An 18,013-nucleotide genomic window follows, 5' to 3' on the forward strand; every position below is an offset into this window, starting at 1 on the left:
GTCTCACAAGCCTATAAATACAACACATATACAACATGCATATACGCATATATATATAGTTTTTCAAGAAACATATTTACTATACTTATATATACAGCACATTTCATATTTAGTAACCCATATTTAAGTAATAAATCAAAACTGATAGTGTTAAGTCTGTAAGTAACAACTTAGTAAATCTATACATGTAAGTAATCCATACTCTCTCATACTTTCCAATTGTTTCTATTTTTCTTGATTTTGTTTTTTATTAGTGGGCTTGCTGCAAGCGAGTAATTACAAATTATAACCACATACACAATCATTGATGGAATGTTCAGAGAGACAGACAGATTCTCACTGACCGAGTCTTTAGCAGATACACACACACACACACACACACACACACAGCTACTGGTACATAAACATCGCACAAAAAGTTCGGAACTTTGTGTTTGGTAGATGATTTCTCTGTTGTAACAATGCTTCTTGGCAATACATTTTATACCGTTGGAAAGCCTGTTTATTTCCCTTTTAAATGGAGCCTCATTTGTAAGGAACATGCATTTGTGGGATGAGCAGCACAGCTGAGTATGTGGGTTGCGCTCATGTAAAATTTGCCAAATCTTCTCTGCCAATGCCAAACAGCTTATTCTGCTGTTGCTATTGACTCTTGTTTGGTGTTGTTTGGTGGATTGGATGATTGAAGTCTATCAGTAACAAGGAAGAAACAAGACATATTGGCAATTTTACAATTTATTCATTTAACAGTCAGGAGCCTCAGTAGCGTGTGGAAGAACCATACACAGCCACAACAGCCTGGCACCTCCTCCTCATGCTGGTCACCAGCCTGGTCACACACTGCTGTGGGATGGCATTCCACTCCTCAACCAGGATTTGTCGCAAGTCAGCCAACGTGGTTGTGTCGGTCACTCTAGCACGAACAGAACGCCCAAGCTGATCCCATAAGTGTTCAATTGGGTTGAGGTCAGGACTGTTGGCAGGCCATTCCATTCTCTCTACTCCCAAATTCTGGAGGTAGTCTCTGATAAACCCCGCTCTGTGGGGGCGAGCGTTGTCGTCTTGGAGGATGGAGTTCGGTCCCAGACTGTGGAGATATGGGATTGCCACTGGTTGCGGAATCTCATCTCGATATCTCTCTGCATTGAGATCGCCTCCAATGATGACAAGCCTCGTTTTTCCAGTGATGGAGATGCCGCCCCACACCATCACACTGCCTCCACCAAAAGGTGTTACTCTATCGGTGCAGCAATCAGCAGAGCGTTCTCCCCGTCTTCTCCACACTGTGACCCTACGATCCAACTTCCGTAGGCAGAATCTAGACTCATCGCTGAACATAACGTTCCTCCACATGTTCAGGTTCCAGTGCAGGTGCCAATCAGGCACCTGATTGTCAGCACCTGGGGGTACCGGAAGCTCAAAACAAGAGTCAATAGCAACAGCAGGATAAGCTGTTTGGCACTGGCAGAGAAGATTTGGCAAATTTTTCATGAGCGCAACCCACATACTCAGCTGTGCTGCTCATCCCACAAATGCATGTTCCTTACAAATGAGGCACCATTTAAAAGGGAAATAAACAGGCTTTCCAACGATATAAAATGTATTGCCAAGAAGCATTGTTACAACAGAGAAATAATCTACCAAACACAAAGTTCCGAACTTTTTGTTTGATGTTTATATAGTACCAGTACCTTTACTAGTACATGTATAATCGTCCACAGACACACACACACAGCTAGAATCGCCCTAGCAACCACTTAGTACACCCTAGCAACCACCTAGAAATGCCCTAGCAACCACCTAGTACACCCTAATAACCACCTAGAAACACCCTAGCAACCAAGTTGAAACACCCTAGCAACCACCTAGAAGTGCCGTAGTAACCACCTAGAAACACCCTAGCAACCACCTAGAACTCCCTAGCAACCAAGTTGAAACATCCTAGCAACCACCTAGAAGTGTCCTAGCAACCACCTAGAAATACCCTGGTGCTCTACAGCAAGCCCACGCATTTTCTCCAGGAAATGTATTCTAGTTATTTTTATTATTACTGTTTTTATTGCTTATTTTAAATTGTTTGTGTGCTTATATTCAATTTTCTTTTCCCCTGCTAAATCCTTTTACTTTGCTGCTACATAATATATCAATAAAGATAAATAAAGTTTAATTTTTATTTTCTCTTATATTTTGCCTTTATTAGTTTCTTTGACTTAGTAAGTAATAATGCTGTAATCCACACTTTTCCCATGTTACCATGTTTTGTTATATTCTTAGTTACTGCATATTCAGTTTTATTTTTCTTTGCTGCATTGTATTACTATTTTCTGCTGGAACAACCCAATTTCTCCAAGGGGAATTAAAGTTTCATCCCTTATATTTGGTTGGACAGTATATTACTACCTATTCCTGCTACTATAGCTATGCCATCATGTAATACATAAACACATATCCTTGTCATGAGATGGATTTCCATACTTGACTGCCAAATTAATTGTGATAATGAATTATAATTCAAGCAATAACACATGACAATTAAAACTACAAACATCAAGCTGCTTTGTGCTTTCATTTAGGATGATTTGAGAGGTTTTGGGAGACAATTTGTGCGAATCCTTAAAGAGGAGAAATATCCCATTTAACAGAAAGCACAACACATGGGGGCTGATGTAGAGGTAACTGCTACATATTTTAGCAGTGTAGTAGAATTATAATTAATGCACTGTTTGACAATCCCAAACATACTACGGCTTGTTTTCAATATTTTATTACCTGCATGGTATTGGCATATAGCTACAATTACTTTTCTTTTCTTCTTTTCTTTTACCACTAACCCAAGACATTGTATTTAAAATGACATGTATGTGAAGGGGAAGGCCTTGAGACTCTCGAGTTGACTTAAATCCTTTTTTGTGCATCAAGACTAATTCCATTTACAATGAGATTTTCAGTTAGGAATGACAGTAAGATATTACACTATACAGAGAGATGAACTGTTTAGTGAATTCCCCAACAAAATTTGGTTTTGTAGTTGAAAAATAGAACATGTCAAGGAACATGACTACTTACCGACCACATATCCCAAGGCAGGGCTGTCTGGAGGGGCAAAGAAAACATGGTAAATATGGTAAAAATAGGAAATTCTATCCCAGGCCCTGGGATTACTGACAAGCTGGTTCTACCTCTAGTCAATGGTCCCACCACTAGCGAGTAGTCCCACTCCTCCTGAATGGTCTCATCTCAAGAGTACAAGAGTAACCCCACCCCCCCACCTATTCAGTGAATGGTGTGTGGTACGTCCCTTAATGATTGCTATGACACCTAGTGAATTTTACCACCCCTAGTGAATGCTGAATGGCCCCACCCCAAATGCATGGTGTATGGTTCAACCCCTGGTAAGTTGTGAATAACCTCATCCCTGGTGAATGGTAACTGACACCACCCCTAGTTAATAGTCCCGCCCCCAGTTAATGCCCCTTGAGCTGACTGGGACCTGTGGTATTGGTGACACACTCTCATCCGGTTGGAAAGCATCAAAGTCCAGGTCGAGGAGAGATTCTCCTGGTCTTTCATTGGGCTACAGACAAAAGATTCCCAAACATGGCTTGGTTACAACATCCTGTACAATTATGCAATGCTGATTAATTTAAGATGAAGCTGATCAAAATAAAAATCAGGAGTCCACTAACCTGTGATGGTGAGGGTGCTGGTAAGAATTCACCTCCAAACAGATCAATGATCTGCTCCTGTGCCACCTCCTTGGTAGGTGTGACCTTGGGTGGTGGAGGCACCGGTGGTCCCTTTTTTAGCTGGATGAAGACAGAAGGATCCATTAGCAAGTAAACTCTCCAAACCAGACCTATCAGATTCTATTAGACAGTTTCTCTAATCTTCAAAATCAAGAACGTGAGTGAACACTCTGTAGGACTGTTCTATTAGTAGAATTAAATTACAAGAGGAGGATACTGTATCTATCAGGGATGTTTTGTATCTCTCACTAACACAGAGGACACTAGCCAATTCATCTACAACTCTACAGGAAGACCAATAACACCTGGTGACACTAGGTCTGATGGGTGGTTTCTAGGGGAAAACAGGAAACATGCTACTGCTGTAAAGGTTGGTTACAATTAATGGTATATATACTGTATATATATATATATATATATATATATATATATGACAACTAGAAACTTTCAATTGTTTCAAGAAATCAGATATTGGCAAGAACACAGCTGGTACTAAAGAGATACAGTACCACAAACCAAATGTGACATGGTTACTTACCATGGTACAACACAACAAATGAGCAGGAAGGGGAAAGACACAGTATGATTTCACTTAACATAAAATGTGTACATACATATTTGTCCAAATTCATTTGACAAACAGGTCAATATCTAAGGCTCACACTGAAAAATGAAGCATCTCGTTAGTTCAGGCAGGGCACGGACGTCACGTTGCTAGTCATCTACCAGCTGATCGCCATGCACACCAATCATAATCCATTCTCATAACAAGGCGGCCTATTTAAATGGCCTCCTCCTACACTGATTCCTGCTTCACAACTGCTGCACACTCTGCTGCTTGGTAAAGCTTTACCTCCACCTCCCCAGCCTCCACCTGTTATAGTCTATGCAGTCGAGCCCATGGTGGCTCTTAACTGTCAACACTGCTGAGTGTTGCTGCTCTGACTCTGCTCTGTATTCTCCAATGGGGGATTTGCATGGCGCCCCTGCTGTACCTTCAGCATGCTGCTTGGTAAGCAGGGAGCTGCTAGAGCAGGGCCATATCCGCCAAACCCTGTATTACCATTAGTTGCAATTAATGGTTTTATCTTGTGACTAAAGTGTTCCTGACTGAACCAAATCTCATGACCTGCAAAATCAAATGGAATGGGCACAAAGCGATATCCCACTCTCAAATATATATTTTACTATGTACAATTATCCACTCAAAAATACTGGTGTTACATACTCACTCACCACATGACAAAGACAAAGAACAAAATATTGGTGTCACATATTCACTCACCAAATAAAACAGACAAAAGAAGTGTGCAGCAAAGAAAAACAGCCATGAAAAGTTAATGTAAAGTTGAAGGAAACTTCCCCACCCCCTTTTAAGTAAGTTCCAATTAAATTGAAACTAAACAGGACACAACTAATTTCATTAGTAGGCTATTAGTCTTTCTCCACCAGGATTAAAAGTGCAGAGTGGGCGGTACAGAATGAACATCCACAACTAGCCCCTTTGTGTCTAATTATGGTATGAGGGAAGATGAAACTTTAGATGTTACAATTACAGTTACAATTACAATTTCCCATTTGGCAGACGCTTTTATCCAAAGCAACGTACACATGAGATTTTCATACAACACAAGCAAGGTTCTAGTCAGGAGAGAACAACGAGAGTAAGTGCCATAAAGCTAAGTTCTGGTCCAACAGGACATAGGTGCTACGAGGCAGTGCTATGAGGCAGTGCTATGAGGCAATGCATAGAGTGCATAGAGGCAAATAAAGATCTGGTTTTTTTGGGGTTTTTTTGTTTGGTTTGGTTACACGGTCCATTAGGTGAGAAGGTGTTCGCTAAAGAGCTGGGTCTTTAGCCTTTTCTTAAAGATTGAGAGGGACTCAATCAGATCGAATGGAGTTTGGTAATTCCTTCCACCACCGGGGAACCACAGAAGAAGAGTCTGGATAGAGACTTAGGGCCTTGCTGTGGTGGCTGTTGTGGGTGAGAATCAAGGACTTGAACTTGATGCGGGTGACTGGGAGCCAGTGGAGGGAGATGAACAGCGGAGTGACATGTGCTCTTTTGGGCCGGGTGAAGACCAGACGCGCCGCCGCGTTCTGGATCATCTGCTAAAACTTTTAAAATCTGCTGGCAATGAATTCAATTCAATTTTATTTTCAATATCCATTTAAAGAACATGCATGTTTGGTAGCAACCTATTGGCTAGGGTTGTGGACAGGGCACAGGGGTTAGGCCTGCGTAGGATGGTTTGGAACAAAAAAAAAAATAGAATCACATACAAAAAATGACTTATTCCAAGATCTAAAGGGGATGAGTTAATTACTACTACTACTGCAAGGTTTACTACTTCTCATACAATGCAAGGTATCCACTGTCATGGGCAAGGAGCATTGTCAAGTGGGCAGTTGGGAGTGGTTGGAGAAGGCAATTCTGGCTCAACATAAGGGCATAACCTTGGCATCACTATGGTACCATCCCAGACTACCTGGTGCCTTGGATTATATTATTATTAGATGTTCATTGCTAGAATTTTACATAAGAGGCTCAATATTATTAATGGGCTCTGTCTTCCATTTTGTTTGGCATAATTCAACTCTTACCACTGGGAGAGGCAAGCTCAGCAATAGACCATGGTAGCATCATAACATTAAGATAATCTGTGAAATTTTTGACAGTAAGATTTTACCATATGAACTGCTTAAGGGCAAATTTGGCCTAACAGATTCTTTCTTTCTAACATATGCACAACTGTCTGCCATCATTAGTAGAAAACACAAAGAGGGTGCTGTGCCTGCCTCTTGCCATGCAACCTCATTACGAAGCACTGTTTCTTGTATTTATAGAGCTATGTGTCTGGATGCACACAAGGCTTAAGCCCAATGTCCACCAGATGCGGTACGGCTCCGGCACGGAAGCCGTGCGTGTGCCGGAACAGACTCGCACCCATGTGAATTAACGCTGCGATGTCCACCGGGTGCCGATGTGTTGCGGTAGCGGCACGGAAGCCGTCCGGAACCTGCACAGCAGTTTCTGCCACTCCGTTCTTTTTCTGCGTCTGGTCTATTTTTGCCAGATCCGCTTGAGTCTGACAAGCATGAAAATGCACTTTATTGACTTGCGGGTGATGCATACAACTCAATCAAACACGTGCGGTGTACATTGCCTTCCGTTCCGGAGCCGTTCCGATCCCGTACCGTATCTGGTGGACATTGGGCTTTATACTTCCATCCAGGTAGCTTGGGAACAGAACCTTAATACATCACTTACCACTTCTCAGTGGACTTCTATATGGAGGTCTGGCTTTTCTTCATCCAAATTTGTTCGATACAAGATCATTCAATATAATATTTTATGTAGAGCATATATTACTCCTGTCAGACTAGCAAAGATGACTGGAAATGCTTCTGATTTGTGCTGGCATAATTGTGGAAGTCATGGTTCATTAATTAATTTGTTATGGGAAGCCCCGCTGTAAAATCTTTATGGTTAGAAGTGCATGGCCTTGATGTCAGAGATTCTAGATGTTGATCTTCCTCTATGCCCTACTGTATGTATTTTGGGTAAAAAACTTGACAGTATAGATAGCCCCATGATTATGCTCCAATGGGCACTAGGTTGCCTCTCAGTCAAGAGAATGATCCTTCTCAACTGGAAGCTATGAAAGCCAGCATGCTTCTTAAGGGACTCATGGCTGGAGGATTACATGGACTTGTTAAACATGGAGAGAGCAGCCTACTTACTGAAAGACTTTGATAAGTCACTGGGACATTATTAGGAGAACCTTGAGCTGAGTCTAATACCCCTCTTGCATTTGGGCCTATTGGGTTGCATGCACGTAGGTATGTGCATGTATGCGTCTATGTGCATGTGCATATGCATATACATATGTGTAGGGGTATGAGTAGGTGTATGTGTAAATGCATATGTCTGTGTATGTGTACATATATGTATGCAGGTGTATGTGTGTATATGTACATGTGGATATCATATTATAGGACAGAAAATATGTCATGTCAAAAACAAAAAAGATTTAAGACTACCTGGGATGGGGATTTGGGCCGTGGTGGGCCTGGTGAAACAGGCCGGAGCATGTGGTTGGAGCTGGCATCTGGACTCTCAGGTGGAGTCTCATCGTCTGGTGGCGATGGGGTTCTAGCAAGCCGCAGCGGTCCAGAATCACTGAGAGATGGGATATAAACAACATGAATAAACTAGAAAAACAGTTCCTACAGAAACTGTGTGGGCTTGCTGTAAGCAGTTGGAAGTATATGAATACTTAAGTTAGACAGGATGTTAGACATGTCAGTCAGTTGGGTAGGTGGTACATTTTTATCATTTTATAGGTTTTAAAACATCTCGCCACAAGGACTATAGTTGAAAATTAGCCAGCTGGCTAACATTAGCACATTTACAGAAATGTTAATTAATGTGTGTTGTCCTTATAAATAAATAAACAAACAAACAAACAGTTAGACAGTTGATCAGTTAGACAATTGGCTAGTTAGTTGGCTAGACAGGTTAGATAGTTAGACATGTGCAGTTAAATAGGTGAGTAATAGACAGCTCAGTCAGTTAGACAGGTGTTCAGTTATACAGGTAAGTATTTAGATAGCTGAATCAGTTAGACAGGTGATGAGTTAGACAGGTAGTTAACTCAGTCAGACAGGGGTCAGTAAGACAGGTGATTTGTTAGACAGGTTGTTGCTAGGATGTAAAAGGTGATTGCTGGGGTGTTTGCATGTGGTTGCTAGAGGGTTTCTATATGGTTACTAGGGTTTAATAGGTGGTAGCTACGGTGGTTCTAGGCAGTTGCGAAGGTGCGCTACGTGGTTGCTAGGGTGTTCCATAGTGGTTGCTAGGGTGTTTCAAGGTGGTTGCTAAGGTGTACTAAGTGGTTGCTAGGGTGTTTGCAAATGGTTGTTAGGGTGTTTTTTTTAAGTGGTTCTAAGGTTTTGCAATCACAGGACAGCCCATAATAACACTGCACAGCCCATAACAACCATAGGACATCCCATAATAATCAGTGTTGGTTAATCAGTTAGACAGGTGGATAGTTAGACAGGTTAGTCAGACAGATGGTCAGTTAGACAAATGGGCAGTTAGACAGGTTGTCAGTTAGACAAGTGGTCAGTTAGACAGAGAGGTTGTCAGTTAGACAGGTGGTCAGTTAGACAGACAGGTTGGCAGTTAGACAGACAGGTGGTCAGTTAGACAGGTGGTCAGTTAGACAGGTTGTCAGTTAGACAGACAGGTTGTCAGTTAGACAGACAGGTGGTCAGTCAGACAGGTGGTCAGTTAGACAGGTGGTCAGTTAGACAGACAGGTGGTCAGCTAGACAGGTGGTCAGTTAGACAGACAGGTGGTCAGTTAGACAGGTGGTCAGTTAGACAGACAGGTGGTCAGTTAGACAGGTGGTCAGTTAGACAGACAGTTTATCAGTTAGACTTGCTTGCAGCAAGCCCACTAATTACATGACATCAATCTCTGGATCATTATTTTCCTCTCTAGTTGAAGATCTGCTGTATGTCTCATACTTCATATCGACTGTATAAATGACAGTCAACATGATTCTTTTCAGATATGGGGGAAACTCAGAAAATGGGGGGAAGATTTTAGAGAAAAAACAGTACAGAAGGAATGGAAGAAGAATAGAAGGGTTCCATTCTGATCCACAGAAGAAGATCATTCCATTGAACTGATGTGTTCTGCAACTCATTCACAGCTCAGAAACAGTGCAGAACAATGCAACAAGCTAGTTTTGGCATGGACAAAAGTACAGTGAATATCCAGTAATTGATTACTTAGAGACATACATTTATGATAATGAGGAGATTGCTGAAGTAAACTACTACATTACTGATGAACCTTCAGGTGAGGTGCTGCTATTGTCGATCTGATGGTCCCACGGAAAAACTACACAGTGACTGTTCCTATCAACAGAGCTAACAGGATTATTAATTGACGATAAACTTCAAACAGTAAGCTATATTTACATGCTAAAGGCTAACTAGCCACTTACCGCTTCATTCTGTCAGAGGAATACATGTAAATGCCGAAGAGACAGAGCCATGCATACATGTATTAACCAATAATATTAGGTATGTATACATTATATCTAAGAAAAAAATGAACATGCTTCAGGCACTTCAAAGATTCCACAGGATTTAATTTCCTTCATCTTGAGAATTTGTAACTAAAGGCTCATTAAACAACAGAAAATATTTTGGAAAACTGTAGAAAAATATTACTCTTCTAATTGGGTTGAATTTCCTGGTGAGATTACAGGCAAGATTTGATTTTAGCAACAGTTTGCAAAGGAAATTGAGAGTGGACTGTAGATTGAAAGGTTAATTCACATAGTGGAGGTACTAACCTCGGTGCTCCTTGGATGGTGAACATTTTGTCAGAATGCTGCTCGCCAAGCTTGGTCATCACTTCATATAGCTGCTTGCAGAGCTAGAAAGGCAGCGGAAAAGAATAGAGAAATAAGGTAATAACTTTCAGAAGCAAGTTGACATGATTTGTGGCACTGTTAATACATAATACAAAAATTGTAAAAAAAAATGTGCATTCTCTGGGTTGTGTCAAACATAGCTCTGTAGTCAGATGTATCAGCAAAATACCACTGGTACTCATTCCACTCATATGATGGTAATGGATGTTCCTGATAAGATTGGCATTAACAGATTCTGACTCTGAAGGCACTGCTACACATTATTTCCAAAATACTGGCCACCAGAGGCAATCCCAGAGGGAATCAACAGAGTAGCTTCAATTGAGTATCTTAGACTTAAAAGTGTGCTAAATGGGGAGCTAATATTTCAGGGCCTTATACACCACTGTCATGGATTAGTTCATGAGAGGAAACTGTCCTAGGCCGATGCTGACACATTGGCCTAGGATTGTCAGGAGGCAAAGATAAGACATCCAGAAACAGTGACTGGTTTCCATGGTTTCCTCAGACCAACAATCAAAGCCTGTAGCCTGGAGTAGGTGACTGTCACTGAACATTGTCTTTCTTCCTGTATGACCTTCCCAATTATTGAGAACAACAAAACTAATTAAAACGGTCACAGACAGTAAAAAGAAATGTGAAAATAGTTGAGCAAATTGAATTGAGCAAAGCATGAATGAGGATTAAGAAATATAAATATTCATCTGTCCTTAGGATTGCTTGTGGAAGTGGCTTTCAGTGACAGTTCATTTAAGAATGAATGTTTTCTTTCCTTTCATGAAATGTCAACAGAAATGGACTAACCCTAACCCAGAACCCTAACCTCCTCACCAGAGAGATCTCACGATGGAACTTGGCTTCCAGGTTTGTGACGTTCTTGAACGTGTTGACGTAGAATCCAACCCGGCTACAGAATGGAGTAGAGAAGGAGGAGTTATTACGGTAACATACTGGGTGTCTTAAAAGCAGGTGTACATTTTTATATGCATTATTAATACTCATTGTATTATTACATTTTTTCCTGTTTTCCAGCTACACCTATCATTTACAGACTATTGAATGTTGAATTATTTTGTTAAAATGAAGTTAAAAATTAAAAGATTAATACAGCTTTGATTTCATTATTAAAAATGTATACCTACTTTTAAAAAAATACTGTACTTTCACCAACAACACTCATTAAGATCATTGTGACTCAAATTAAGAGCAGATTCAGTTTTTAAACGTATGTCAGTGAATATTTGACAAGCTGATAGGCAAAGAATATGAGGCTAAAGTAATAGATAGTTCAGCTCAATATATCAATCATTCATTTGAATGATACCTGACAGTGAATGAATTGAATTAGTTTGACAGTAGAACTGATTTGAAATTTCAAATAATAAATTGCCCTTGGACTGTGCCTTGTGCATCTAAGCAAACAAGCGTGTTAAAGAAAAAATATAATTGAAGACACCAAATCTTACGTTAGGACAAAGACAGTTGTTATCTGCCTAACTTAATCAACCACAGTCACAACAATTTCACATTCTTAAAATTCCTTGTTCATTCATTCTTTGTCGTCATTACAACACCAAACATACCACCTGGAGCAAGTGCGATACTGAACAATTCCTTCAGTGAGTTCGCATAAATTTATTTGCTAGTGTCTCAGTACTGGACATCTTTCATTCGGACTTGTAGCACCCAATAATGTAATAATTTCCTGAAAATGTAATAACGCCTGAAAATGTAATAAAAGTTGCACTTAACTTGATCGAAAATGTAATAAAACCCAATAATGTAATAACTTCACCAATAATGTAATAAAATATCCTGACTGATATTGTAATAACATTTTACCGATAATTTAAAAAAAAATTTTTTTTATTTAACCTTTATTTAACCAGGTCGATCCCATTGAGATACAATGACCTCTTTTTCAAGGGAAGCCTGGCCAAGACAGCAGCCTAAGAAACATTAAAACTGCAACAATTAAAAACAAACAACACCAACTCACACAACAAAATAAATAAAATACATGCTAGATATAAGCAACAGGATTAAGAATTTACATTAAAACAACAAGTGCGATATGTAGCTGCTACAAAATCTCTCATACGGTTTTTAAAAGTTCCAAGAGTGATGAGTTCCTTTAGATTCAATGTGTTCTGCAGTGAGTTCCAGGCATCAGGTGCAGAGTACTTAAAACAGTGCTTCCCAAATTCAAAACGAACCGTTGGCACGTTTAATAAGTACAAATCATTGGAACGTAAACATAACGTAACGAATGTAATGTAATACCTTTCAATATAATAAAGCCCAATAATGTAATAACTTGACCAATAATGTAATAATGATATTGTAATAGCATTTTTATGTTTATTTTTATATTTCATGTTTGTGTAGCTAGTGCTGGAGGTATTTTCAGTTTAGCTCCACTAGAGCTCCACCTAGTGGCCAAAATGTTTGGCTGTTTGTTATATTATTTTGACTTAATGAGGAACACGCAGAACGACAATCTCAATTGTCATAAAATACTATGTCATTTCGAAGCAGAAAGTGTCATAACATATCAGTATGACAGTATATGTCAACTGACCACTATGTCACTTGACATAGAGGATGATGTCAATTTGACATTGAAAGTGACATAATAACCCTTTATGACCATGTGGAACAAACATTTATGACTGGTTATGTATGTTTATGTCAGGTGTCATGTAGTGCGTATGTAGGTGTTATGAATACTTATGTATACCTCCTTCAAAGGAAGTGTTACTGAAAGTTGTATTGTTGGATTGTGGTTGTTTTCATGAGGCAGTGTTTTATTGGAAATCCGTGGTATAGAGAGTGAAAAGGAAGGTTTAGGGAACAGTTACCTGGCTCCCCAGTGCTGCTCAGAAGCTTATCTGACCTGGAATGGTCTCCCAAGGAGGAAGTCCATCACCCACTCAATAAGACCACGATGTAGTTTCTGCCCATGTGCATATGGCTGTATGGAGCTCGAAGTCTGCACTTTAACCTAATAGTCATTCTTTAATTTCAAATCCAATGTATATAACATTCTTAAATTCTTAAAACACAAAATGTAGAACTCTGGACTGAAAATGAACATCATCAGTTTTGAAAAAAAAAAGACCCACCTCAAAGGTATTACATTATCGATAAAAATGTTATTACAATATCAGTCAGGACATTTTATTACATTATTGGTCAAGTTATTACATTATTGGGTTTTATTATATTGAAAGGTATTACATTATCGGTAAAATGTTATTACAATATCAGTCAGGACATTTTATTACATTATTGGTCAAGTTATTACATTATTGGGTTTTATTACATTTTCGATCAAGTTAAGTGCAATTTTTATTACATTTTCAGGCGTTATTACGTTTTCATTATCATTATCATTATTGGGTGCTACAAGCCTATTTAAGAGGGATGCAAAAATGGACTGTGATGTGATTAAGTCTTCCACCCACAGAGGGCGCATGTTTATCAATACCATCAGTACTGATAGGAGAGGAAGCCAGTTGGAGCCACAGATGGCAGGTGGGATGAGCCAAAGTCAAGTGCATACAGAGGAAGCAGCATTATGGATAACTAGATGTGTACTTCTTTCAACCTTTGAAGAAACAACAAGTGGTGAATGATGGCGAAAAGCCAACGTAATGTCAGAAGTGTGCAGTTAACGTTGTAATGTCACAGGCAGGGATCTTTCTAGCTGGTAGTGAGCTATCACTAGACAGTCAGGAGAAAGCACACTGACCTAACACAGCAATGCCCAAATACGCACCATACAAAGGCTACACCATATGACCTTACACATGTCGAGTACAAGGTTTCCTGAAAAATATTGATTCCATTACCTTTATTTTTATTGATTCCATTACTTTTAGTTATTTTTCATATGGAAGAGAGGAGGTGGGAGCAAAGCAAACAAGGACAAATAGAAATGTATTTTTGTTCCTAGACAAGTTTTAACATGAGTGAGTTAACCCATCACAAGATATTGAGGGAAGTCACTTGACATTGTTCCATGTACATGTACCCCATATCTGAGTAAATTGATAGGATTTTGTATGTTCTAGTTACACATCTGAACTCTGTTCATTTATTGGATGTTCTAATTTGACAGCTTTGCCAATGGAGTTGGATGGGGGTGATGTTTTCGCCCCATTCTGTCTGTTTGTCTGTTAGCAGGATAACTCAAAAAGTTATGAATGGATTTGCATGAAACTTTGTGGAAAGATTGGTTATAGGGAAAGGGAGAAGTGATTAATTGTTCATACCAACAGGCCAAACGGGGGTGTGGTAGTGGGCATGGGTTCTCACAAAAAGGAATATAACTTAACAACGAATTCACGTAACACCATCAAACTTTGTGGCCAATCAGCAGACAGAAGATGAGGTAAACCCTCCGTTATTGGACCAATCAAATGACATGGAGGAACTGGAGAGCTCATTTCCAATTTAGACATAGCTGCCAATTTTTCCAAAAGTTGATCCAGTGGTAGAAGGGCAGCCTTAATGGCCATGAACAAATATAGAGCTGATTAGTCACACAGTGTTGCAATAATCAGCTAAAATGCTTAGAAGTGGCTAGAATTTGAACAGGCATGCTTCCCATTTCAGGTACAGTCATGAAAAAGTGTGCATCTCCTGATGTGAAACTTGTTGTTTATGGGACAAGGAAGAAATTGTTCAAATATGTCAAAAGAAAAAAAGAGGGGAAAAAATCTAACATTTTGGAAAAAAAAAAAAACATGTGTACATGTCTGATTTATCATTATTATTTGCCCTTAGGGCAAATGAAAAAAACACGGCTGTGGTAACATGGAGTGGTAACCACGGCAACGTGGTAACCATATAGTACCATAACAGCATTGGATTGAGTGAAATATTTACTTGAACATTCACTCATTTCTCAGAGGACCTGGACTGTTGTGATCAAAAGAATTTATCAAGAGATGGTGCTTAACTAACTTTAAGATAAGATAGCACGTTATTAATCCCCTTGGGGAAATTCAGGATCAATTCAATTAATTTACTCACTACTCAATATAAGAGCAGAAACAGCTAACATTAATGTTATTTTGGTGGTAATGCATTGTACAGGTTGGACTTCAGGCACATACCCACACATCAGTCCGGGCTACAGGTCGTCAGATTGAGTTTATGGTATGTGTGACCAATTTTCATCAGTGTTAATTCTTCAAAACTATATGTAGGATATTGTCTGTGGAGATGAAAATTACCCGCAGGTATGACTCATAGGTTTCAGCTTTTTTAAGTAAATATGTAGCCTGCAGCCAAATATCCTTAGAGGAAATATATAATAATAGAGGAAGACAATGTGTGGTTATTTTTCATCCTAACCTCGGTACATGTATCCCTTTACACAGGATAACTCTTTTCGTTGCAAGTAAGCAAAACACAACCACAGAACCTCAAATTCCAGTACAAAGTCTAAGCTGTAACTTCACAAAATTAAACCATTAGTATAAAACATGCCATTACATCTCAGAATCGAATGGGCAAATGAATCATACATTTTCATGCATGGCTAAGTTTATAGTTCATTCAATGGAAATACAACTGATTGCTCAATTGACATAAATCAATGTTGTCACTTGTTCTAGACAGACCAACAATGTACCTTCTTAACATTCCATTCCATAAAGTAATCAAAGGCCAAATTAGGTTTATTTGTCAAAAACCATGAGAGTGTGTAACAGACTGATAGCACAGAAGTATGAACAGCTATGTGCAAAGAGATCATGCCAGCTAAAAATAAGCTCCTGCTATTCCCATAACAGAGTGTAGCCTGAAGATAGAGGACTCTGACAAAGATAAAGACTCTGCTTGGTTACATCACATTTGGCCTGCTGCTGCTCAGCATGACTTGGGAAAACACAACACACACACACACACACACACACACACACACACACACACACACACGCACACACACACACGCACACACACACACACACACACACACGCACACACCACATGCTGTAGCCCAGTGTATATAGAAACATGTTATCAAACTCGCACATTTCTGCACATTCAGTTACTCATGATGCTGCTACACAAAAGATATTATTCCCTATCAGCCTATAAAATGGCATAATATATAGTGGCATGCAAGTAATTTGATGGCTGCTCATCAGAACACTCACCTGTCCCAAAGAGTGGGTAGTTCGTCCTGTAGACCAACGTTCAGTTCATCAAAAACTTTCTGGGCCTTTTTCAACTCTTCCTCTGCCTGGGAAGTAAAATCAAGTATACTAAACAAATGTCACTGCTGTCTCAGTCAAACAACAGTAGTGTATTGTAGAAACAACCTTTGTTCTGGAACTTCTTATAATACACAATATTAATAATCTAATAATAATATTATACACCCTCAGGTAGGGTTGGGCCGGTTTCCGGTTTAACCAGTTTCATATGACATATAAGCTTACACCGGTATAATTTTGTACACACCGGCATTTGTCATCATGAGCTGGTCTTGCATATTTAAAAGTAGCCTATGCCTACATGCACCAATGCTAAACATATTAACCTGTATTGCATTAACGAGATAACATGATAAATACAATATGTTCATTATAAAAGGAGATAATTTTGTACCCTTAAAATTGTACCCTTTCACACACTAATCTCTACTGCTTTTGTTGCTAAGCAACGCAGGACATGCACTAATGTTTCTTTACACTGTTCAGCTGTTAGAGTAACTAAACCCCAAAGCCAAATCTGTGGTGAAGCCTGACATCTAACAGTGAAAAGTAGGGTACTGAACTGGCTATCTGCTTTTGGCTGATCTACCGGGAGGATCTGAGGGTCCGGTTAGATGCATCACGGTGAAACAAGTCTAAGGGGGGTAGACAGGGCAGTGGTGACCAGGGGCCACCCCAACCCTCACCTCAGTCCTGACATGACATTACCCACAGCCTGCCCCTGCCCTCTGGGGTTTTGTGCATCATGGGAATTCTGTGTTCTCCCTTTCGGCATATAACAAGCCCCCCAGCCCCTTCATCAGGTGTATTGATGCGGTCCTGTGACCTCTGAGCACAAATCAACCAATCATTGATGTAGTTCAGGATCCTGAGATCCTGCTGCCGCAGAGGAGCAGTGTCATCTCCTTAAGCACTTTGAGCTGCATTTCTTGTATGAAAGGTGCTATACAAATAAAGTTTATTATTATTATTATGTATCGGTGTCATTGCCACACTTCCAGAGTCTGAGGCTACGCATCAACACAAAAAAGTGCAGGCTGCAGCCCGCACAGACCACCCAGTTTCTAGGCATGTGGTTGGATGCCAGAGCTAGGTTGGTGACACTGACACAGGAGAGGAAGGAATCCCTCAAAGTCTGCCTCTCTCATTTCTGGCTGGGAAACAAGGTCACTTGGAGGCTTTGTCTATGCCTCTTGGGCCTTATGCGGCATCAGTACAAGTGGTGCCATTGGCTCTTATGCACATGGGTCCGGTACAGAGGTGTCTATTGCACCTGGGGCTTTGCCAACAGAGACACCTGCAGACCAGGGTGTTGGTCACCAAGAGGTTGTGTGTGGCCTTGAGGTGGTAGAAGATCCCAGCCAACATTTCAAAGGGAGGTATAGTTGGTCCAGTGCTGCGTCACCAGGTGGTCTCTGCGGATGCATCACTGGAGTATGGAATGTCCTAGAGCTGAGGGCCATTCACCTGGCCCTTCAGCACTTTTTACCAAGCCTGCACGGCCATCCTGCTTGTAAGAATGTACAGCACAGTGGCAGCAGCTTATGTCAACAGGCAAGGGGGCTTGGCTCCCCAA

The 18,013-nt window shown here is 40.1% G+C and overlaps 1 protein-coding gene across 1 annotated transcript in view; it reads right to left on the bottom strand.

The window, feature by feature from the left end:
* amph (amphiphysin) overlaps positions 1–18,013 on the bottom strand; it is a 69,158-nt gene that overhangs the window by 14,918 nt on the left and 36,227 nt on the right. The window contains exons 7-13 of the mRNA XM_071534319.1: positions 16,378–16,463; positions 11,039–11,114; positions 10,127–10,209; positions 7,794–7,932; positions 3,687–3,806; positions 3,491–3,574; positions 3,067–3,093 (exon numbers count right to left, since the gene is read on the bottom strand). Coding sequence (XP_071390420.1) covers positions 3,067–3,093; positions 3,491–3,574; positions 3,687–3,806; positions 7,794–7,932; positions 10,127–10,209; positions 11,039–11,114; positions 16,378–16,463 — 615 coding nt within the window. The remainder of the gene's footprint in view (positions 1–3,066; positions 3,094–3,490; positions 3,575–3,686; positions 3,807–7,793; positions 7,933–10,126; positions 10,210–11,038; positions 11,115–16,377; positions 16,464–18,013) is intronic.

This window comes from Centroberyx affinis, unplaced genomic scaffold (genome assembly GCF_046629955.1).
Source record: "Centroberyx affinis isolate AG114_WGS23_722 - 3 ecotype Tasmania unplaced genomic scaffold, CSIRO-AGI_Caff_v1 ptg002517l_1, whole genome shotgun sequence".
In the NCBI taxonomy this organism is placed as follows: Eukaryota; Metazoa; Chordata; class Actinopteri; order Beryciformes; family Berycidae; genus Centroberyx; species Centroberyx affinis.